The 23,843-nt window shown below is 56.0% G+C and overlaps 7 protein-coding genes across 7 annotated transcripts; 3 read left to right on the forward strand and 4 right to left on the reverse strand.

The window, feature by feature from the left end:
- Positions 1-97: 97 nt before the first annotated feature.
- MRET_3731 (charged multivesicular body protein 4) lies at positions 98-781 on the forward strand (the record flags this gene model as incomplete). The annotated part of the gene is made up of 2 exons (XM_027630358.1): positions 98-453; positions 481-781. 2 exons carry the CDS (start codon positions 98-100, stop codon positions 779-781), a joined length of 657 nt encoding a protein of 218 aa, XP_027486058.1.
- Positions 782-1,519: 738 nt separating this feature from the next.
- On the forward strand, positions 1,520-3,553 carry MRET_3732 (transporter; the record flags this gene model as incomplete). Its single annotated transcript, XM_027630359.1, has 1 exon — positions 1,520-3,553. The coding sequence occupies one exon, from the start codon at positions 1,520-1,522 to the stop codon at positions 3,551-3,553; it is 2,034 nt and encodes a 677-aa protein (XP_027485825.1).
- A 65-nt stretch (positions 3,554-3,618) lies between these two features.
- On the reverse strand, positions 3,619-6,330 carry MRET_3733 (phosphatidylinositol 4-kinase B; the record flags this gene model as incomplete). Its single annotated transcript, XM_027630360.1, has 1 exon — positions 3,619-6,330. One exon carries the CDS (start codon positions 6,328-6,330, stop codon positions 3,619-3,621), a length of 2,712 nt encoding a protein of 903 aa, XP_027486057.1.
- Positions 6,331-6,435: 105 nt separating this feature from the next.
- MRET_3734 (transformation/transcription domain-associated protein) lies at positions 6,436-17,016 on the forward strand (the record flags this gene model as incomplete). The annotated part of the gene is made up of 1 exon (XM_027630361.1): positions 6,436-17,016. The coding sequence occupies one exon, from the start codon at positions 6,436-6,438 to the stop codon at positions 17,014-17,016; it is 10,581 nt and encodes a 3,526-aa protein (XP_027486060.1).
- Positions 17,017-18,020: 1,004 nt separating this feature from the next.
- MRET_3735 (DNA-binding protein) lies at positions 18,021-19,217 on the reverse strand (the record flags this gene model as incomplete). The annotated part of the gene is made up of 1 exon (XM_027630362.1): positions 18,021-19,217. One exon carries the CDS (start codon positions 19,215-19,217, stop codon positions 18,021-18,023), a length of 1,197 nt encoding a protein of 398 aa, XP_027486061.1.
- Positions 19,218-19,629: 412 nt separating this feature from the next.
- MRET_3736 (transporter) lies at positions 19,630-21,671 on the reverse strand (the record flags this gene model as incomplete). The annotated part of the gene is made up of 3 exons (XM_027630363.1): positions 19,630-19,785; positions 19,827-19,931; positions 19,962-21,671. The coding sequence occupies 3 exons, from the start codon at positions 21,669-21,671 to the stop codon at positions 19,630-19,632; spliced, it is 1,971 nt and encodes a 656-aa protein (XP_027486059.1).
- A 255-nt stretch (positions 21,672-21,926) lies between these two features.
- MRET_3737 (Chs5-Arf1p-binding protein BUD7/BCH1) lies at positions 21,927-23,786 on the reverse strand (the record flags this gene model as incomplete). The annotated part of the gene is made up of 1 exon (XM_027630364.1): positions 21,927-23,786. One exon carries the CDS (start codon positions 23,784-23,786, stop codon positions 21,927-21,929), a length of 1,860 nt encoding a protein of 619 aa, XP_027485828.1.
- Between the last annotated feature and the right edge of the window lie 57 nt (positions 23,787-23,843).

A 23,843-nucleotide genomic window follows, 5' to 3' on the forward strand; every position in this document is an offset into this window, starting at 1 on the left:
CACGTGGCAGCATCTATAGTCGCATGAATCTTACACCCATCTTTTACCACCAGCGACTCAGCTGCTCCACTCACGAACGATACCCATATAGCACGCGATGGCTGGATGGTTCAGCTGGATTAGTGGGAGGCGCGACAACAAAAATTCCGCTCGGGATGCCATTATTGGCCTTCGCGAGCAGCTGCATTTGATGGCAAAAAAGGAGGAGCACCTTCTGACGAAAATCGATGACGAGTTGCGCAAGGCCAAGGAACATGTGACAAATAACAAGCGTGCTGCTCAAGCCGCACTTCGACAGAAGAAAATGTACGAGACAGAGCTTGATCGGCTTGCTGGCAGCCGCATGACGCTGGAAACGCAAGTCAATGCTATTGAGAATGCGAATATGAATCTAGAGACCATGCGGGCGATGCAGCGAGGCTCAGCGGCATTGAAGAGCATTCATGCCAACATGTACGTGCTTACTACTAACAATATTAGGGATATCGACAGGGTCGACAACACGATGGACTCCATTCGTGAGGAAATGGCACTTTCGAACGAAATTTCTGAGGCGATCTCGAACCCAGTGGGTATGGGTCACGAACTCGATGAGGAAGAACTGCGGAACGAACTTCAGGAGCTCGAGCAAGACGAACTCCAACATCAGCTTGTGGGCGCTGAATCTGCGCCAGCACATCACCTCGCTACATCCTCGGCCGCACCCCGGACGTCGAATCACGCAGATACGCTCGACGAAGATGCAGAGCTGCGCGCGCTCCAAGCCGAGTTGGCCATGTGAACTATTCCCGTGTGTATAGTTGATGGGTCTATGTCATGCTGGCTGATAGGCAAGTAGAATGGATAATTATGTACACTATGCGACCAGGGCTCTTACTGCGTTGCCAGCATGCAGCGAACGAACCTTGGGTGTCGGTGGAACGCGATTTCTTTGTACGAAGGCATGCCTCTGGTTGGCCCAATTAGAATAGGGTTTTCAAACATGCCTTGGCGCCTGGAGACGCGGCCAACAAATGCCTAGCACACTCCACAAAGTAAGGCACCTCTGGCGCGGCCCTCATCTCCGCGGATATATTCTCGAACACCGCTGGCATCGTCACATGCCAGCTAGAGACAGAGCTTCAGGTCTGTATTTGATGAAGGATGGTCTTTGAGGTCCTCTCCTCCCTACACTGAACCGCACGATCGCAGCTGCGGGCTTGGCACCACGCGACGCGAACGCCGCACGAAAAACTTGGGCATAAACATGGCCTTTATCACAGGGACACATCCTTACACATAGGGCCAATCATAAATTTTCGTAAATACGCACAAGATTGCAAAATTGCAGAACCACGCGCGTTTCAAAGTCAAGCCTATCAGATTGGAATGCACTTCCGCGGTCTTGGGCGCCAGCCAAGGTGATTTGTGGAAGGACACGAAAAATTGCTGAGCCAAGCCGTGCCTTCCAAGTTGCATCAATTTTCTTTCTCACAGGATCACTCGCATTGCGTTACGTGCTTCATTGCCAAGTTAAGGCATGTCTGCAATGTCGACATCTCACGAATCCATCAGCTCCAAGTCGTCGGGTCCTTACCTTGACGCAGCCTCTGATGTGGATACAGAACAACAGCTTCAAGCTGTCAAACAAGGTGATAAGAACAAGGTGCTCCCAGAGGAACCTGTAACTGCGCCGGCGCCGGCTTTGACCACTCAATCTCCTTATCTAGCGAGCTCAGAAGATCAACCGTATGCGCCGGGGACTGCTGCAAATATCGAAGTGCCGCCAGAGGCGCATGTCAAGTTGCCAGATGCGCCACCGATACCTGCTTCCGAGGCCCAACGTCACCCTACCTGGCTAGAAGGCCCAGAGCATGATCGCCATGGTGGTGGTCATGCACGCGGAAACTCAAATGCTACGCTCGTGCGCTCTCTCAGCCGCATCTCGCTGCATCATAATGGGTCGCACGCACCCACTGGACCGCATGCGAATTTGCACCTAAGTAAGCACGAACTTGAAACCGGTACTTGGGGTTTCGAAGGTCATCGTGGTGGTATGGAGTTCCCTGAGTTGGCTGGTATCAATGTAGACGAAAACGAGCCTGAAGATGGTCGTCCTGTGCCGACTGAGGCGGAAGAAGAGGCGAAATATGAGGAAGAGACGCAACATATCCTTGTCAAGTGGGATGGCAAAGATGACGGTGAGCACACCCTGAATATGAACTTCTATTATCGATGCTATCTTACCGTCCTTGCCGGTGTGCTTACGCTCTGCACGGCCTTCACGTCTTCAGCTCCTTCCGGTATTATTGTTGACATGGTCGAGGACTTTAAGACTACGCCTAACGTGGCCAAAGCTTCCGTTTTCTTGTTTGTGGCCAGTTTCTGCTTCGCGCCGCTTATTTGGGCACCACTTTCTGAGACGTTTGGACGGCGTATTGTGTTTATTATCAGTTTTACTGGGTTTGTATGCTTCAATGTGGGATGTATGCTAGCGCCCAACATTGGATCCATGATTACATTTCGTATTCTCTCCGGTGCTTTTGGCTCTAGTTCTCTGTCCAATGCACCAGCCATGATTGCCGGTCTGTTCCACATTTACTATCTTATGACGGGTATTGTCATTTTCGCTATTGCACCAATTGCTGGCCCATGTATCGGCCCCATTATCAGTGGTTTTATCGCTGATAGTGGTACAGACTGGCGTTGGTTGTTCCGTGCGTGCACCATCTTTTCGTTTGTACTGCTTCTCCTTGTCATCTTTACAATGGCCGAGACGCATGACCCCATCCGTCTCCGAATGAAGGCAGAGCGCCTTCGTCGTGAAACGGGTGACGATCGGTACGTCGCACCTATCGAGCTTCGTAAAGTGGATCCCATGAAGATGGCTGTGCAAGTTGTGTGCAAGCCTATTAAAATGCTTTTCTTTGAGCCCATGCTGATGGCTGTAACCATTTACATCGGCTTCGTTTATGGTACTCTGTACCTCCTCTTTGTTGCATACCCGGTGGTGTTCATACAGCTTCATGGCTTTAGGTGGGGTCCAGAAGGTCTTACGTTCTTGGGCTTCTTCATCGGCTGTTTCCTCTCGGCTTTGTACTGTGTTTTCGTTGATCAGACGCTCTACCTAAAGACTATCAAGGCCAAGAACGTGATTATGTTACCAGCTGAGCGCCGACTCATGACGTCGATGATCGGTGCTCCATTCCTCACGATTTCCTTGTTCTGGTTCGCATGGACCTCGTTCTCGAGCGTGTCGTTTTGGAGTCCTCTGGTGGCTGGTGGCATGTTTGGTGCCGGCCTGTTCTTTATCTTCTTGAGCCTTATGACGTACATCACCGAAGTGTATCTGCTGAACGCGGCTAGTGCTATGGCTGCCAACATGGTGGTACGTTCGGCGTTTGGTGCGGGATTCCCCATGTTCGGTGAGCCCATGTACCATAATCTCAACCCACGCTGGGCCACAACAGTGCTTGCCTTCATTGCACTTGCCATGGTGCCTATTCCCTTTGTGCTGTACAAATTTGGTAACAAGATCCGTTCTCTCTCCAAGCACGCGCACCATCCCTCGTAAGGCACATGCCGTGCATAGTTATAATGCTAATAGGGCATCTAAGTGTGTCATTTGTTATGGTAGCATTACAAGACGTTCTGTGTAAAGTTCTGGTACTGGTCATACAACCGGGTAAAGGCACTGCCAGCGGCGCTCAGTACGAGTCGATCAACGAACTCATCGCATTGAGCAGCCGTGAGCCCAAGTTGGAATCGATCGCGGAGCAGTCCAGCTGCGCTATCGTTGCCGGCAGCAAAGCATGGCAAGTGCGAGTGGCGCTGCATGAGTTCCACCAGCAAAATGAAGCGTTCAGCATGCTTACGAGCGTCTCGGAAGCCTCGGCGCATGAGAGCCTTGAACTCATTGTATCCGTCGCTGTCCATGCCACCGAGGATATCGATGTAGTCGCGTGGGAATTTGAAGGGGGCTGCCTCGAAGCCGACCCCACCGGGCGACAAGCCCAGGATAAAGCCAAAGTCGATGTGAATGAGGTGCCCTTCGGTGTCCACGAGAATATTGCCATTATGACGGTCTTTGATCTGCAAGAGGTACGACACGATAGCATAGCCGGCGAGTGATTCCATGAAATGTCGACGCGCACGACGAAAGCGCGGCATATGAGGATCGCCAAACGTCTGCACAAAGTGGTCGTACAAGTTGTATGTTGAGACTGGCTGCCCATTTCCGTCCATCTGGCTTGCGTAGGCCTCTTTCTTGATCGAGTGGACCGAAATGGCATCTGTGATGGTTTCAATCAGACCCGCATTCTCGTTGAGAATCACAATACGGAAGTAATGCACCCAGCAGGGCGACTGACACTCATTCCACACGCGCTTAAATTCGTGAATGAGCTGCGACGCAAAGAGCTCCTGCCGGAGATCAGCACCTGTTTTGACGATGACAGAAAAGAGGTCCCAACCAGGCTGAGTGCCATAAGGCGACGATGCGCGAATCCGCTCTTTCTTGACCGTCCACGACTCACGAAAGTAGGCAGCGGAAGGGTCGTCTTTGTTAACTGCACGTAGCACGGCATTTTCATCTTCAGCTGCCATCGTGTTTCGCTTGCGGCGCGTAAAGTACTGACCGCCGCGTTTCATGCGCTCCATGCGCTGTTCTTCCAGTGCCATCATCTCTTCCATAATACGCTGTCGAATGACCTGGGCGTCTGCGTATGATACGCGAGTGGGAGCCGGCTCGTTCAGAGCCGAGTCAGACGCTGGATCCGCCGATGTTCGAGAATGCGAACTTCCACGGTTCAGCTGGGCCAGCAGAATGGCAGCCGTCCGCATCCGCTGGGAGTACTCATCGAGCGAAAAATCGGTGGCAGACGTCTCGCTTGAAGCGTGTGCCCATGCAACGGTATCGAGAGTATCGTTCTTCGTACCGAATTGCTTTTCTGGACTCTCATGCACCTGTTCCTTGCCGAATTCGGACAGGTCGGAGCCATACATTTGCTCGGTCAGATCGACTTCGCTATTGTCGGTGGACGCGGCGGGGAGGCCCTTTTGGTGGGGAGAGGGTATCGAGGGGCGTGGCGCCACATACTTGTGCCGACGACCATGCAGAAGCTCGCGATTATAGCGGCGATTAGGGTCAAAGTCGAGGTCGTCTCGTAGCACTTCGACGTGCAATAGGTATGGCACGCGGTCAGCTGAGTTGAGCACAACAGCTTCTGAGGGACTGATGCGCATGACGCGGTGATGCCGCTCAACGTGCGGGGACCCAATAGCTGTGCCTGCACACCACGTGGGGAAGCACACTTCGGCGGGGAGAGTCCGATTCAAGCTGGTCAGCTCGGCGCGCAGCGCCGAGAGACGTGCTGGCTTGGGCAGCTGTTGCAAGCGAGCGGGAATATCTTGAAGGGCCTGGATGAATTGCATCTCGGTGCGTCCGAAGTGGGAGCACAAGTATTTTTGCTGTAAGGTGTATTCAGGACTGCCTGGCTCGAGGGGGGCATTTGCCGGCTGGAGTGGGGGAGACTTGGATGGTGAGGAGGGAGCTGTGACGGGAGCTAGGTTCGCATCTGACATGGATGGTGCTGTTTCTTGTCCAAACACTTGTTGTACAGGATCAAGCCGGGCGGGATCAGGCCGCTGATGGACGGGCGGCGCAGGCGCAGGCGGCGGGGACTTGGGTGAAGGAGGCGGCACTTCGCGTGCATTGTCTGGCTGTGCCACCTGGGCGTCTGTGGTGGGTGACCGACCCTGCTGGAGGGCCATATGTTGACCGTACGATGCCACGTCCGGACGAGCTGGAGCGAGAATGCCAGACGCCATCCCCGCTAGGGCACTGGTCGTGTTGCCGACACACAAGGGCCGACGTGCCTCGAAAAAGGGGATGTAGACGGGCAGCTCGTGCCTGTCGACCTGACGCACATGTGGATCGGGGTCCTCGAACAGGATGCGCTGGCATCGATTGTACACGCGCTGGCACGTTCGAAAGTGCGTGGATTCCGGCATGGACGCGAGGTCAGCGAGGTGTGCTTGCATGAACCAGAGCGTGAGAAGAGCGACGTGCACATCATCCTCGCACTTTCGAAGAATAAAGTTCTCGAGGGCGCGTGAGGACGTGGGTCTGGTCACGAGGAGATGGCAGTATTGGGGCCAGTAGAACTCGATATCTTCTGGGGGGAACGACTCGCTGAGTCGCGAAATAAGAAAGTATGTGATGCCGACATGGTCAGCATATGTGCGCAAGTAGCTGAGCGCCAGCTGCGGCGAGAAGTAGTCGCTGTTGAACAGTCGCAGCAGCAGACTCGCCATGCTCGCGGCTGGGAGCGACGCGCGTCCCTGGCCCATGGCGCGCTGGATGTGAATCACGTGACCCCTCCTTAGGCGGCTGGCCTGTGAGGGCGAGAAGAGGGCGTACGACGACGACGAGACACGCGTCGCCGCCGGCAGGAAATGGGAAGTGCTGGCGGTGCGGAAGGCGCGCGTGCGTCGACGATGCCGCCTGACGCGGCGGATTTTGCCAAGTGTCTCGCGGATCCGAATGCGGATCTGCGTGTGAAAGCGAATGTGGTGGCGGAGATCAAGGAGATGGTGGAAGTGTATGTGAATGTGGACTATACGAGTTTTCTGAATGCGGTGCTTCCGGTGCAGATGGACTTGCTGGAGCGAACGCCATGTGCGTTCGTGTCTGATGCACCTGAGCAGCGCCTTCGACACGGCCTCATTGAAACGATCTACCGCTACCCACAGCATGACGCGGCGCGACCGCATGTCGAGCGCCTGATGCAAGTCATGCTCAAGACGGTGCAGGAGGATAACGAGGAAAATGCGACGCTCGCATTCAAGGTGATTATCGATCTGCACAGGTCGTTCAAGACGGTGCTCCAGTCGCAGGTGCAGCCGTTTCTGGAGCTCGTGCAAAAGCTCTACCTGAATATGCGCTCGGCGGTGGCCGAGGCGTTTGGGACGGAGCAGACGCCGGGTAAGGCGGTGGGCGCGCCGAGCGAGGGCGACGCGCTCCTTGCGCTCTCGGAGCAGAGCGAGGGCTCGTCGCCGCGCACGCTGCTCAAGAGCAGCCAGAGCTTCAAGGTGCTGACGGAGTGCCCCATTGCGATTGTGCTGATCTTCCAGACGTACCGCCATGTTGTGAATGCGTCGATCAACGTGTTTGTTCCGCTGATTTTCGAGCATTGTCTTACGCTCCAGGCACTGCCGCAGCGGCAGGCGCACGAAGCGGCACGGCAGCGGGGGCAGATCTTTGTGGGCATAGCGCCGGGGATCAAGAACCGGGCGCTGTTCGGCGAGATGGTCACGACGCAGGTCAAGACGATGTCGTTTCTAGCGTATGTGCTACGTGGCTCAGCGCCGATCGTGCGGCAGTATGCGCACCTGCTGCCCGAGGTGAATGTGCGTCTCCTCAAGGACTGCCCGCCGGAAAATGCGGTGACGCGCAAGGAGCTGCTGGTGGCGACGCGGCACATTTTGTCCACGGACTTTCGTGAGCACTTTGTCGGGCAGATCGACACGCTGCTGGATGAGCGTGTCCTGCTGGGCACGGGCATCACGACGCGGGAGCTGCAGCGGCCGCTGGTCGTGAGTATGCTGGCTGATTTGATGCATCATGTGCGGCAGGAGCTCACGACGGAGCAGATTACGCGTGTGATCAATTTGCATGCGCAGCTGCTGCATGACCCGACGCTGGCGCCGAGTATCCAGACGATGTGTGTCAAGCTGCTATTGAATCTGGTCGAGACGATTATTGTGAAGCATGCGGATCGCTCTGTGGCGATGCTGCAGGGCATCTTTACGACGTTTCTGGACAAGCTGCCGGAGCTTCACCAGCTTGGCCAGGACCTGCGGCAGATGCGGGGTCACGGCGAGGACGAGGAGCCGCTCAACGACCCGGCGACGGAGCATGCCGTGCAGATTGAGCAGGCCAAGCTGATCCAGTCGTCGCTGGCGGTGCTGGAGCATGTGGCTGATCCGATGAAGAATGCGCGCTTCTTGTTCCGCAACCTGCTCTTTGGCTTCAAGACGCTCATGACTGTGTTCAAGCACCGCGGCATTCCTGAGCCGGATGGCGAGGTGATGGGCCGCCTGTTTGTTGGTGGCATCCAGTGCTGCATGCTTCAGACGCAGCGCGATGGGCGTGAGGAGAAGGACATGATTGACTTGTTCACGAGCATCATCATTGACCTGCCGCCCGAGACGTTCCACGAGGTGTTTACGGCGCACCTGCCGTTCCTGTTTGAGCAGATCCTGAGGGCGCCGGCGCTGCTGGGCATACCGCAGAACTTGCTGTCGAACGATGCGGTCTCGCGTCGCTTTGTGGAGATCCTGCTCAAGTTTCTGGTGGCGCGCCTGGAGGACTTGGGCACGCCGGACAAGAAGCTGGCGTCTGTGAGTTTGCGGCTGTTCAAGATGGCGTTCATGGCCGTGACCATCTTCCCGGAGGAGAATGAGGCGGTGCTGGAGCCGCATCTGACGCACCTGATCATGCACTCGCTGAAGTGTGCGTCGCGGGCCGAGGAGCCGACGAACTACTTTTTGCTGCTGCGTGCGCTGTTCCGCAGCATCGGTGGCGGGCGCTTTGAGCTGCTGTACAAGGATGTGTTGCCGCTGCTGCCTGTGCTGCTGGAGAAGCTCAACTTGCTGCTGGACGCGGCCGAGCCGGGCGAGCAGGACCTGTTTGTCGATCTGTGTCTGACGGTGCCTGTGCGGCTGAGTGTGCTGCTGCCGTACCTGGGGCAGCTGATGCGGCCGCTGGTGCTGGCGCTGCGCTCGTCGAGTGAGCTTGTGAGCCAGGGTCTGCGCACGCTGGAGCTGTGTATCGACAATCTGACGCAGGAGTTTCTGGATCCGATCATGGAGCCGTACATCCAGGACATTATGGCGGCGCTGTGGACGCATCTGAAGCCGCTGCCGTACAGCCACCACCAGCACTCGCACACGACGATGCGGATTCTCGGCAAGCTGGGCGGGCGGAACCGGCGCTTTCTGCAGCAGCCGCCGGTGCTGGCGTACCAGAGTGGTGCGCGACCGACGCTGCCTCTGGTGCTGCATGGCACGGTCGACCGCGTGTCGCTGCTGCCTGCGATTGACATGGCGCTGCTGCGGGTGCAGGATCCTGACGCGGCGCATCACCGCGCGGCGTACGACATTCTCACGGCGAGTGCGGCGATGCTGGTGCATGAGGCGAGTGACCACGAGCAGCGGGCCGAGCTGCGGCGCGTCACACTCGGCCTGTTCCGTGCGGCGTCGCACGACGACATCGACGGCGTGCGTGACTTTGTGCAGGGCCTGTATGCGCACTGCCTGCACATGGAGATCACGCGCGAGGTGCCGGGCCCGAGTGGCGTGTCGCAGCGGCATCTGCTGCCGCTGACGCTCGTGATGCTGGAAGCGCTGGCGCATGCGATTGATGGGTCGGGCATGCGCGACGACACGGCGCAGGTGAGCCTTCTGCTATCGATTGTGCATGCGTTCCTGGCGGCGTGTGAGACTGTGCCGTCGACGCGCGCGCGTCTGGGGCACACGGTGATGCATGCGCTGGCGTCGTCGTTCTGCTCGCGGTGCTATGAGCCGCACTGGCACCGCCGGCTGGGTGGCTGGCTCGGCATGGATGTGCTGGTGCGCCGCGCGTCGCTCGGCAAGGCGTGGGTCGCCGATCACCAGCTGGAGATGGTGCGTGCGCTGCTGTACATGCTGAAGGACATGCCGAGTGATCCGCCACGTGGGGTCGACAGGATCCGCGCGACGCTGTACGAGGTGCTGGAGCAGGCGTACACGGGCCGTGCGCCGGCGCACGACGAGAGCACGAGTCGCGCGGCGCGTGTGTATGCGGAGGCGTCGCCGCATCTGCGGTGGCTCGTTGGCATCCTGATTCCCGAGCTGTCGTGTGCGAATGACATGGCGCGAGAGGCGACGCAGGCGTCGCTGGAGCGGCTCGCGCGGCTCACGGAGTGCACGGTGACGGACCTGCTGGAGCCGCAGCGGGACCGGCTGCTGCTGCCGATCTTTACGAAGCCGCTGCGTGCGTTGCCGTTTGGCATGCAGATTGGGCACATTGATGCGGTGCGGTACACGCTGCAGCTGCCGCGGCCGCTGCCGGCGTTCAACGAGGAGCTCTTCCGTGTGCTGACCGAGGCGCTGGCGCTCGCGGACGCCGATGACCAGGCGCTCGTGGGGCGCGTGACGCTGTACAAGAACATGCTGGCGGTGACGAAGCTGCGGGTGGTGGCGATCCAGCTGCTGGCGGCGGCGATGCAGTGTGCTGAGTTCCAGACGCAGGAGCATGTGGCGATGCGCATGCGCATCATCTCCGTGTACTTCAAGTGCCTGTACTCGTCGTCGGAGGAGGTCGTGGCGGTCGCGTACGACTCGCTGAAAGCGACGCTGGCGCAGCAGAGCAAGCTGCCGAAGGACCTGCTGCGCAGTGGGCTGCAGCCGATTCTGATGACGCTCGCGGACCGCCATCGGCTCACGAGTGCGGGTCTCGATGGCCTCGCGCATTTGCTGCAGCTGCTGACGAACTACTTCAAGGTCGAGATCGGCATCAAGTTGCTGGATCACCTGTCGGCGCTCGCTGAGCCTGCGATGCTGCGTCGCGCGGCCGCGGGGCCGCTCGACACGCACGAAAAGCTGCGTATTCTGACGGCGATCGTGCGCGTGTTCCATCTGCTGCCCGACACCGCCTACCAGTTCCTGCCGCGCCTGCTCGTGTACGTCGCTGAGATCGAGTCGCATCTGCGCCGCAGCGGCCCGACGCCGCTCACGGACATGCTCACGCTGTTTCTCGACCACTTTAGCGAGCACACGGTGCGCTACTACTTTGAGAGCGACGGCCACGTACGCTTCACGGACGTGCTCCAGAACCCGCGCCTGTTCCGCCTGCTGCGTCTGGCGCTGCAGTCGCCGCGCGGTGCATCGCTGCGCCGCGAGCTGAGTCGCCGCGCCGAGACCCTGCTCCTGCCGCTGCTCTCGGACGCCTCCAACACCCAGAGCGTGTACGCAGCGCTGCAGCTCATCGAGGCCCTCGTCCAGCACGAGCCTGCGTGGCTCGCGCAGCACCGCGGCGTGCTCCACTGCCTCGTGGCGCTGTGGTCGACGCCCGCGATGCAGGCGCTGCGGCGCACCGAGGCCGACGTGCTCGCGACGCAGCACCGCCTCACACCGCTCTTCGTGGCGCTCCTGCATGCGGCGCTGCGCGTCGAGCCACTCGTCGAGGCGTACATGGCGCTCCTGGACCTCTACCCCTTATCACCATCACGTGACGCCACACACCATACGCGCTTTGTGTACGAGCAGGCGTGTGTGCGGGCCGACGTGGCGACGAAGCGGGCGCTCGTGCAGCAGTGTATCCAGCTGGTGGCTGATCCGGGCGTGCCGACGGTGCAAAAGACGTATGCGCTGCGTGTGATGGTGAATCCGATGCTGGTGATGGAGGCGTCGACGGAGCGGGTCATGACGCCCGAGCTTGTGCAGGCGCTGGCCGTGCAGGTGTGGCGGCAGGTGCAGCATGGCGCGGGCGTGTATGGTGACGATGAGCTGCGTGTGGAGCTCTTGCAGATGAGCACGCTCGTCCTGGAGCACAGTGCGGATCTGCTCGCGGCGGAAAGCACGACCAAGATGGATGCGATCAAGTTTGGGTGGTCGTTCTTGCCGCTGGAAGACGTGACGGTGAAGCATGCTGCGTACCTGTTGATTTCGCGCTTCCTGCAGCGGTTCGAGAGCCCGCTCAAGATCACGGGCCAGGTGTACGTCGGCCTGCTGCGCCTGCCGCCGAACGACGGCCGCGGCTTGGTGCGCCGGGCGCTCGACATCCTCGTGCCTGCGCTGCCGGAGCGTGTGCCGAGCACGGACAGCACGTCGCCGCCGCTGTGGGTCAAGTGGACGAAGCGCACGCTGCTCGACGAGGGGCACTATGCCCTGCAGCTGTGCACGATTCTGCAGCTCATCGTGCGCTACGCCGACCTGTTCTATCCGAGCCGCGACCTGTTTGTGCCGCACATGGTCACGTCGCTCGCGAAGCTCGGCTTCGCGAGTGGCTCGACGGCCGAGACCAAGAAGCTCGCGATCCAGATGGTCGACTTGCTCCTCCAGTGGGACACGCCGCCCCGCGACGGCGAATCGCCGCGCAAACGCCCCAAGACAGAGTCCTACACGATGCCTGCGCACCTGCGCGACATGACGCTGCGGTTCATCGCTCGCTTCGTTTCTCTGTCACTCGAGCCCATCGCGACGAACGAGGTGACGAAGCACGCATTCGAGCTCCTCGAGAAAATGCACACGCTGCCCGCCTGGCAGGACGTCCAAGTGCGCCTCGCGCTGCTGCAGCGCGCGCTCATTCACACCGACGTGACCGAGCAGCACCACGGGCCGATCGCCAATGCACTCGCGACGCTGGATGTCGTCACGCGCGGCCGAGACGAGGCTTGGCTGCAGGCGCACGCGGCGCAACTCCACAAGCTCCTGGAGAAGACGCTCGCGAGCGATCAGACGGAGCTGCTGGACGCCGCGCGGCCCGTCCTGATGCGGCTGTGCTCGATTCTGCCGCCGACGGAGGACGAGTCGGCACAGAACGAGGACGTCCGGGCTTTCAGCACGGCGGCTGAGACGGCCATCTCGGAGGGCCTCAAGAACGGCACGGGCCTCGCGACTGCGCTGGCTCTGCTCGACGCCTGGTCCCACACGCATCCAGGCGTGATCGACCGGCACCAGCTGCCGCTGATCAAGACGCTGACACGTCTCGCGAAGGAGCACCTCAGTGGCCATGGCGGCGACGCGGCGCTGACGCACCTGCTTCGTGTCCTGACGCTGCTCCGGTCGCGCATTTCGCACCTCGGTGACCAGCGGCGCTGGTTCCTGAGCGCTGTCGTGCAGCTCGTGGAGAAGTCGCCGAGTGACAAGGTGTGCGCGTTCCTGCTCGAGATGATGCGCACGTGGATCCTCGAGTCTCGCGAGGCGTTCCCGACCGTCAAGGAAAAGGCCGGCATCCTCGTCAAGATGCTGTGCTTCGAGGACCGCGAGGCGTCGTTGGCCGCCGCGTTTCTAGCTCTGATTCTCGCGATCTACAAGGATCCTGCGCTCGCCCGCACCGAGCTCACCGCGCGTCTCGAGCCGGCTTTCCTGATGGGCTGTCGCTGTGCGGACGTCGCCGTGCGACGCGAGTTCCTCGCGCTCTTTGACGCGTCCCTGACGCGGTCCGTCCCAGCGCGCGTCCTCTACCTGCTGGGCCACCAAAACTGGTCGTGGATGGCCGAGCACTACTGGCTGCACCAGGTGCTGGATCTCGTCCTGGCGGCCGTCGATACGACGCCGCCGCTCATCGGCGCGGCGTACGAAGGCGACCATGCCTTTGCGCAGATGATGCGACACGGCACGGCTGCGTCGTTTGTGTCGGCGGTGCGCACATTGCAGTATGCCGACGCGCACGCTGCCGACGCGCTGTGGCAGGCGCTCTTCCCGGCCATATGGCGCACGACGCCCAAGCGGCTGCAGCTCGACCTGAATCATGCGCTGATCGCATGCACGACGCATGAGCACCTGCTCAAGCAGGCAGCCGCGCGGCCCAATGTCGTGCAGTCGCTCCTGAGTGGTGCGCTGGCGTGTGTCCCGGCCCTGGAAATGCCGCCCCACGTGCTCAAGTACCTCGGCAAGACGTTCCAGGCGTGGTACATTTCGATGGAGCAGCTGCAGGAGCAGCTGTACGCGCTGCGTGCCGACGATGCGGTGCGTGAGTCGACGCAGGACGCCCTCGCTGAGGCGTATGCGGAGCTGAGCGAGGCGGACTACTTCTACGGACTGTGGCGCCGGCGGTGCATGTTCCCCGAGACGAACTCGGCGCTCGCGTACGAACAGAGTGGGCGCTTTGCCGAGGCGCAATTGCTGTACGAGGCTGCGCAGGTCAAGGGACGCTCGTCGGGCCTGCCTCTGACGGAGGCCGAGTACCAGCTGTGGGACGACCACTGGGTCCTCTCGGCTCTCGAGCTGCAGCAGTGGGACCTGATGGCAGATCTCGCGCGCCTCGAGCACAACGACGACCTGGCCCTCGAGTGCGCCTGGCGCCTCTCGGACTGGACGGCGGAGCGCGAGTCGCTCGAGCGTTCGCTCGAAGGCCTGCAGGTCATGAGCACACCGCGCCGCAAGGTGTTTGAGGCGTACCTCGCCCTGCTCAAGTCGCAGGCAGCACCCGACAAGCCGTCCGATTTCGGACGCATCTGTGACGAGGCGATCCAGCTCACTCTGTACAAGTGGTACACACTCCCGGCGCACGTGTCCCAAGCGCACGTCCCGCTCCTGCAGATCTTCCAGCAGTTCGTCGAGCTGCAGGAAGTCAGTACGGTGTTTGCGTCGCTTGCACACACGAATGCGACGAACCTGAATCACCGCTCCATCGAGCTCAAGACGCTCATGCAGACGTGGCGCGAGCGGCTGCCGAACTTGTGGGACGACATCAATGCGTGGAGTGACCTCGTGGCGTGGCGACAGCATGTGTTTTCCAGCGTGAACAAGGCGTACCTGCCGCTCGTCCCGCTGATCCAGCGGAACGAAGGCCCCGGCTCGTCGACGAATTCGTACGCGTACCGCGGCTACCACGAGACGGCATGGATCATCAACCGCTTCGCGCACGTCGCTCGGAAGCACGGCCTCGGCGACGTGTGTATCAGTTCGCTTACCAAGATCTATACGCTGCCCAACATCGAGATCCAGGAAGCGTTCCTCAAACTGCGGGAACAGGCACGGTGCCACTACCACAAACCGCATGAACTGTCGCAGGGCCTGAATGTGATCAACAACACCAACCTCATGTTCTTTGCCGCTGCGCAAAAGGCCGAGTTCTTCTCGCTCAAGGGCATGTTCCTCAACAAGCTCGGCATGAGCGAAGAGGCGAACCAGGCCTTTGCCACAGCCATCCAAATGGACCTGAACCTGCCAAAGTCGTGGACCGAGTGGGGCAGATACAACGATGGGCTCTTCCGCGAGAAACCCACGTCCATGCACCTCGCGGCGAACGCCATCAGCTGCTACCTACAGGCCGCAGGTCTGTACAAGAATGCCAAGGCACGCAAGATTCTGGTGCGCGTCCTGTGGCTGCTCAACTGCGACGACGCTCAGGGCACGCTCTGGCAAGCCTGCGACAACTACAGCGGCGAGACGCCCATCTGGTACTGGATCACCTTTATTCCCCAGCTGATCCAGCTCCTCTCGCACAGGCAGTCCAAGTTCGCCCGCAAGCTGCTCATGCAAATCGCCAAGTCGTTCCCGCAGTCGCTGTACTACTATCTGCGTACAAGCAAGGAAGACTTTGCGCTTATGAAGCGCAATAGTATCACAGCCTCGCAGCGTGCCGCTCGCGCACAAAACAAGGATGCACCCGCGGACGCTCCCAAGAACGACGAGGCGGACAAGGACCCGGCCAACACTCACCGATTCCCAGCGGACCATGTGGAGGAAATTCTCAACATTCTCAAGACGGCCTTCCCTCTGCTGGCCCTGACCATGGAGAATATGGCGGAGCAGCTTCAGCAGCGATTCAAGCCAAGCAACGACGAGGACATTTACCGTCTCACAAATGCTCTGTTGAATGATGCGCTGCAGCAGTACATCCACCGTGCGCCGCTCACGACAGACAATGGCCAGCTGCCACAGACGTCCCAGATGAACGTGACGCTCTTCGCAGAAAATCTGCCTCCTGGCCCACTCAAGTCGGCGTTTGAGAGCGATTTCGTGACTAGCAAACCGAATCTTCACGAGTACGTCGCTCGTCTGCGTCGCTGGCGTGACCGATACGAGGAGTCTCTCGACAAGCGCCCGCGACTCCAGCATCTCGAGCACTGTTCCCACTACCTCGTGGAATTCCAGCATCAGAAATTCGATGAAGTGGAGATTCCTGGTCAGTACCTTCGCCTCGAGGACAACAACTCAAACTTTGTGCGGATCAACCGATTCCTACCCGAATATGGCCTGCTACGCTCCAATGGCATGTGCAACCGACGCATTACGATTCTGAGTAACAAGGGGTCTTTGCACTCATTCGCCGTGCAACTGCCGTCGGCTCGATACTGTCGCCGTGAGGAGCGCATCTTCCAGCTGCTTCGCCTCCTGAACACGGTGCTCGAGCGCAAGATCCAGACGCGCAAGCGTGGCCTCACCTTCAATGTGCCTACGGCCGTGCCCATTTCGCCTCAACTCCGGTTGCTTACGTATGATGAATCGTTTATCAGCATGCAAGACATTTACGAGCGTCACTGTAAACAAGTGGGTATCGGCAAGGATGACCCAATCATCGCCTGGGTCGAGAAGATGCGCAGCACCTGGGATGGCGGCTCGTACCGTCGAACCAACGTCGACTTTGCCAACCTGCGCATGGAATTGCTGGAAGAAATCAGTGTCAAGATGATCTCCGATAAAATCCTCACGCAGTTCATGACCATGTCAATGTCATCGCCATCGGACCTCTGGATTATGCGCAAGCAATTCACTTTGCAAATGGCAGCGACCATGTTCCTTACGTATATTCTCTTCATCAGCGCTCGCTACCCAGGTCGCATCCACATTTCGCGCTCAAACGGTGTGGTGATTATGTCTGATATGGTCCCTACTTTTAGTCCGCAGGCTCCTCACTTCAAGTCCCCTGATCCAACGCCATTCCGACTAAGTCCAAATATCCAGCACTTTATCGGACCTATCGGTATTGAAGGTCTATTGGCCAGCTCGTTCATGGCTCTCGGTACAGCCTTGACCTCGTCTGAACACGGGCTAGAGGACTACCTGAGTATATTTGTTCATGATGAGGTCCGGTTCTGGTTCAGTGGCATGCAACACCAGTCTAAGCATCTCGAGCCTACCATCGACCTTGTCAGACAAAATGTATTTGAAGTTGTCAAGCGCGCTCGTCTTATGTCCTGTCGTTTTGGACAGGATAAGGCCTCGATTACCCCAGTAAACCAGGCCGTCCTCGATTTAATCAACTATGCTAGCCACCCTAGCAAATTGGCCCTACAGGATCCCACGTGGATGCCGTGGTTGTAGCTAATACCACATAGAAACCATTGCATTGCTTTCCTACTTGTCAGCCTGATAAAAGAACGCGGGGTTCGAGGAAGGAATATGAACTAGCACCTGACCAGAGAAGAATGATCATGCGACCTGATGAACATGTCCAGCTAGTATCATGTCATCTCTTGTTCACGCCCTCCTAAAACGAGTACCAGCAAGATATTTTGCTTGTTCAGTTTATATATAGGTTCCTTGCTACTCATTGATACACGAAACATATACCCCAAACTATACACCACATATCAACAAAGCGACAATCAAACGCATTCATGCAACAAATGCAGCGATTGCACTCGGAAATGGAATGCATCGAGAGGTCCAAGTCGTCACGAGCATTATTGATTCAGATACTAGCGAGGTATAGAGACTCTGACTAGGTCTCATGTTCAATACGAGCGAATCACCGATTCAGTGGCAAGTTGAACCCAGCTGATAGTCGATTGCACCCACGGTCTACCAAACCATGTCCATAAAAACAGTGCGTCCGTTATGTAGAGGCAACGCTCCACGGGGGATCGAACTACGCTGACGTCATCTGACTCACACTATGCCGAACATGAAATTCATATAAATAAAACAATTTCATTAAATTAATATTCCCAATTAATCTATTCACGATATTAATTGAACGAAGATTTATGATAGTAATTATGATTTTATTGAAATAATATAACAATAATTATTCAAATTTGTATTGAACGTCGTTTTTAATTTTAAATATGTTACTTTTTAAACAAATGATAATATACATATGTGATTAAAATTAAATTATTCCCTTTTTATATTTTGAATATATTTTTTAGATTTAATTTAAATAGAACTAATGGATAATTGTTTATTTTTATGATTAGCCTTGCATTCTAGTTTTGGTAGTTTTTAATTACTATTTTTCTCTGCCTGGCATTTTTTTGCAGCGAGGATTATTAAACATATCATTTACTACATTAGAATTTCTATACGATCGCTGTTCGCGACATTCAATCATTGTGAAAACCAATCCCCGACAAAGGCACGAATGGGTCATGTAGCCATCTATTGTTGAGGGTGCCTTTCGCATTAGATTCAGGCATCGTATGCTGAGCCATCGAGTGAAGGCCAAAGTCTGAGTCTAATAAGAATCCATCAAGACTTGTTGCGCCGGGAGTTGTCAATGTACTTGATGGTAACGAGGCGGTCGAGTCAAGGTATGAATATATGGAGTCCGTTGGCGATGTGGTTTGCGGGTAGAAGGTGGTGTTCTCACTCAGATTGAGCGCAGCTGGTAAACCTTTGCGTTCAGCAGAGCTATAACCTTGAACCTTGCTCCAAGCATCGAGAAAACCCATTGTATGTACATCGTTGTAAGTTATTGTTACATGGTCATCATTGTTGTGGATATCGCCATTGACGCTAATACCAGGCGTACATGGATCCGTTTGACCATTAATATCAAGCATATTTATGCCTTTGGATGCACAAGCTGTGGCATTCATATTAGAAATTGTCGATGGGACATGACTGTTTAGCTCGAATAGGTCATCGCTTTCCAGCTTCCGCGTGTCTTTGATATCCATGACATTGAGACTGGATGAAACTGTTACTGAATTTTGTGTCGGGATCATATTGGGAGACGCGGAAAATGAACGAGCAGAGGGGCTTTGTTTATTGCCGCTAGTTCCTTTCTTTCTAGGATGAGCATGCAGCCCCAATAGCTTGCAACATCGATTCCGGCATTGCAAAGCACGACGATTATTGAGATATGTTGAAATAATCTGCCAGCAAGACCCATGTTTATGATAAAACTCTACCAGTAGCCGGTCCTCTTCTGCTGTCCAAGGAGCTTTGTTGATTGTTGGGTCTAGGACTTCGCGCCATCGCTTGCTGCATTGATCACCAGAACGATTGCCAACAAACTCTGCAATCCTAGCCCAGTCACTGTCCAGATGCATAATGGCTTCACGAAGACGATTATCTTCTTCAGCTGTCCATGTTCCTTTCTTAAGACGCTCATTGAGGCCATTTACCCAACGCTTTCGACATGCTTTGGCAGACCGCCCTGGCACGCTGGCAGCGACTTCGGTCCAACGGGTCTCGTTGACATCCTGCAAGTTGTTCATGGCCATCGTTAGAAGAGCGTCTTCCTCCGGCGTCCATTTACGACGATCGACCGCCGCACTGTCATACGGCGAAGACATGATGGTGGGGCTGGAAGGTTCCGGAGCAGCTCATGTAGTGAGTGACCCTGATGCAGCGTACCTCGCTTGTATTTCTTCGGCATCCTGCATTACATCGCACAATAATTTGTTCTAGCCCTTAACTATTATGCTATCAGCGAATCACATTTGAGAATAAATGCTTGAATGTGCACATGCGCATAGGTCGCTTCTTGTAGGTACTTGAATAAATTATCAGCTAGGCTTCCCGCAGCTTGGCAAGGAACCAGATGAGAATCTCTCCAATCATATGGCGGCATGCCATCTTTGACACCTTATCTCTTCTTAACTCAACTTGGTATACAGGCTGACTAAATGTTCCACTACATTTGACAACGTCGTAGGAAAGTGGTGCAACACGTGCGTACTTTGCTCTTAAACGCGTCAAATGTATCTAGTTGTCCTCTCCGAATGCATACTTTGCCTTGGAGCGCAGCCAAGGGCCATACTTGTACAACACGAAAGGAATTGGGAATAAAGCAACGGAAATAAACGCCAGGACAGTGGATGCCCATCGAGGGTTCAGTTTAACAAACATTTGAGAGGCAAACTGACATGTTAGTATCGACCGACCTTTAGGAGTTCACGTACCAAAGGAAATCCAAGACCAAATGTAGAACGGACAATTGTGTTTGCTGAGAGTGCACAGGCTGTTTGGGCTCGGTATGCATCAGCAATAAATGTCATGAGAGCGAACTAGTGTGTCAGTCAACATAGCACACGTACATAAACAAAGAACATGGCAATGCCATAAAAGCAGGCTGCTGCAATGGGCGACCAAATGGAAATCCAAGGGTACGACGTCCAACCAAACCAAAATAGAGAAATGACAAGAATAGGTGCGCCATACATACAAACCATCAGCCGTTCTTCAGGTGGAGGCGCTCCTTGTGGATTTGCCCTCATCAGTTTCACATACCGTGGATTCTCAACAAAAATGTAAAAGAGGCCGCCAATAATACATCCGAGCAGGAAACCCAAGAAGGTAAGACCAGTTTGGAGATTGTTGAGGCCATGGGCACCAAACACAACAGGAAATGCTTCAAAAAAGAGGTACAGCACACCGTACACGAATGACATATACATAGTGATAGCCTGTAACATGGGCTCGTACACAAACATGAGGATGGGCAAAATGAGCCAACGGGTCGCAAGCTCGCGTAGGTCAATCGTGCGGAGTTCAACAGGAGCCTTGTATCGATTGTCACCTGTCTCCTTGCGCAGACGTTGGGCCTTTTTCTTCAAAGTAATAACCTGGTTGGTCTCTTTCAGAGTCAAGAACGTAAGAAGCGTGAGAAATCCTGATAGAATCGTACAGGCCCAAAAGCCCCAACGCCACGTAGCCGACTTAACTACGGCCACGTATCCACCAATGACGGGACCACATGCGGGGCCGGCCATGGGTGACATGGAAAACACACACATTCCCAAACCCAGCAACTCCTTTGGCCAGATATTCGCCATAGCGCCACCACCGACGACTAGTGGGCATGATGCGAATACGCCAGCCAAGAAACGAAAAGCAATAAGCCCACCAATATTGGGCGCCAATGCACATGCCATGTTGAAAATCGTGAGGCCAGCCATAGAAAAAATAAAGGGCCATCTGACACCATACAGTTCAGAGTATGGAGCCCAAAGGAGAGGTCCGAAGCAATATCCACCAAGGAAAATGAACGTCGAAAGTTTGATGACTTCTTCTGACACACCAAAGTGCGCCGCCGTCTTGGGCATCAAGTTGGATGGCAGCGACGATGTCATCGTTGACGCAATCGATAATGCGCCGACAAGAATAGCCACATATGCACGATATGTGAGCGACCATGTCATGCCGAGCTCTTTGTCGTCGCCGTCCCACTCGACAATGATTGTATCAGCCTCTTTATCCTCAAGCGAGCTGGTATCTTTGACTTCATGGGGTACTCGAGCACCAGTTTCGAGGTCCGTTGTGCCTTGTCCGATAATAACGTCACTGTTATCTGTGTTGGGTTCGTCGTTGTAGCTACTGTAGGAAAGGCGACGGGGTCTATCCACGCCCCCATCCGTCTTCATAGACAATACAGAGGCGCGCCGGCCGTGGCCCGTACGTTCGGGCATGGAATCCTGGCCATTGCGGCTCGGAACGCTCGTGAGTGTCTTCCATGCCTGGTCCGATGAAGATGCCGTACGTGGTGGCCTGGGAACCTTGGGCAGTTTCTCAAATAAGACGGACGGCCGACCATTTTGTGCCTCAGAATCAGACTCGAGTGCCTGTGAAGAGGGTATATACATGTTATGGCGTTCTTTTATATCATCACCAATACTCGAGTCTTGCTCCGATAACGGCTGCGATGCTCCTGACGGCCATATAACAATGCTTGGCTCGTTCTGTCCATGGGACGCTGTCGCACGTACTTCCGGTTCTTTGGGCTGTTCATTTGCGGGAGTGGCTGGCATGTTCTCACAGTGTCAGTGGCACCGCAACGTGTCTCAGCAAAGTCTATTGGCACTAGTTGAAAAGCTAGCGTTGCAGCGTGGCCTTAAATACGAATGCACACTTTTTCAACGCTCAAATCGGCGCAGCACCGACAATGGACGAATGAAATAGCCTGGAAAGTTGACTTTGTGGAGGTGTTGCTATAATACTTTTATAGCTTTTCGGAAACTTTTCCGATAACGGCTTGATATTTCTTGATGCTTCATGTGGTGCGCCTATGTATCGGAGCCGACTAAACGGAACTCTTGCGCATAGGCAAAATACCGTTGCATGATGTGGAGTGTAGCAGGACGTGGTTTCATGGATATCAGTGTGTTGGAAACCTTGCCCAGTCCCTCGGCTCTTATAAGGTGGAAGATGCATTGGCCGACTTTGCTAGGGTAGACGTGATCACCGTACCAGCGGTGTTGATATGCTGCGAGATGCATAGCCGCCGACAGTGCCTTTTCGACGTCTAGCGTCTCGGTAAAGTGCTCTAGTAGGTACATGTACGCCTTAGCGCTGAACTTGGCCTGAATGCAATGCACGAACGCATCGTATGCTTCTGTGGGGTGATGCAGACGGAGGGCTAGCTCGCCTAGAATTTCCCAATCATTGCCGGTGCGCTCGTATGGTAACGACTGTGCATCGTAATGACCTTGCTCGGCGCGCCAGATGGTGTAAATTCGCAGGTCCTCATACAGCACCATGAACAGATTATCGAGCCAGCGCTCACACAGTCTCTTATCCGTGAAGGTAAGCCAGTGATCGCCGCGCTCATTTGACTCTCCTGGCTGATCCGCCTGCTCTTTGGGTTGTGGATTGCGATACTCCTCTTCCATGACAAATACCTGCGAGCGATATTTAAGCAAGTCGTCCCAGCCCAAAGCATGAACAAGCTTTGTGAGAATGGCATAGGCACTAGCAAATGTGCCGCGCAAAGCAGGGGCTGGTAGACGTAAGAGCGCAGGGTCGGCATCGGCAGTGGACGTCGGATCTTCCTCTAGTAGCTTGCTTTGCAGCGCAAGTCGTGGGATTGGCAGATGTGTCCGAGATGCGGGTGGAATGCGGTGCAAGTCGGGCTCGGCGTATGTAAACATCGGGCATGAGTTGAGGGTTAGGAGCGCCTCAGCCCAGTTGCCCGCTTTGATGTGACACTCCGCAAGCTTCGCCCACGTCACATACTCACTTGGCGCACACCGTACCGCCTGTTTAGCCAGTTCCACCGCCCACTGTACCTGGCCCTTGGCGCATAAAAAGTCGATTTGGACATGTAGCACGGCAAAGTTGTGTGGGTTCAGCTGCAGGGCCTGGTGCATGATCTGAACGGCCTTGATTTCTTCATTAATGTAGAGGTACGAGCGTGCCACAAGCGCGGCAACCTCAGGCTCTCGAGACCACAACTTCTCAAACAGATTTACGGCGTGTTCGTAGCGCGACAGACCACCAAAGTACCGGAGGATGCCAGCCGACAGATGGTTGTACACGATTGTAGCGACCTGAATTTCCGGATCGCTGCCCAGCTGCCAGCCCTTGAAGAATAAGTTTTCAGCTGCCATGATGAAGCGCATTTCGTGGTCAGGCGTAGGAAACGGATTGAGTTTGCGATACCCAAGAAGCGAGTACGTCGGGTGGTCGGCGTACAAGATGGCGCGCAGTACTGCCGACAAGTATGTCTCCTGCCAGATTTCGGGTGTTGCATTCCCGCGCTCGCCGCGTGCATTCACTGTATATGTCTGTACACTGCCTGGAATGCACACTTCGACCCGCAAGTCCAAGCGCGAAAATGCATTGTAGCAGCAAAACACGCCACCTTTAATGCGGAAAGATGCCTTACTACCAAGCCAAGCGGATCCCTGTTCAATTTCATACGACAGGCTCGTGATGTATGTCGCAAGCGTGGCAGAAGAGGAGGCGTCGACGCCTGATACTAGGTGGTACGTTCCCACGTCTTTGCGTCCGTTAGACTTGAGCACATGGCACAGATCGGGTGGTCCTAACTCACGGAACGACGAAAGCGTTTCTGTACGCGACCGGATACTCTCTGCGAGCTCTGTCTCGAAGAACTCTGGCAACTCCGCAAACGTATCGCCCATGAGCCACGCAGGGAAACTGAGACGCGCACGGTGGGTCCTTTTTTCTCCACCACATGG

The sequence above is a fragment of the Malassezia restricta genome, chromosome VI (genome assembly GCF_003290485.1).
Source record: "Malassezia restricta chromosome VI, complete sequence".
Classification (NCBI taxonomy): domain Eukaryota; kingdom Fungi; phylum Basidiomycota; class Malasseziomycetes; order Malasseziales; family Malasseziaceae; genus Malassezia; species Malassezia restricta.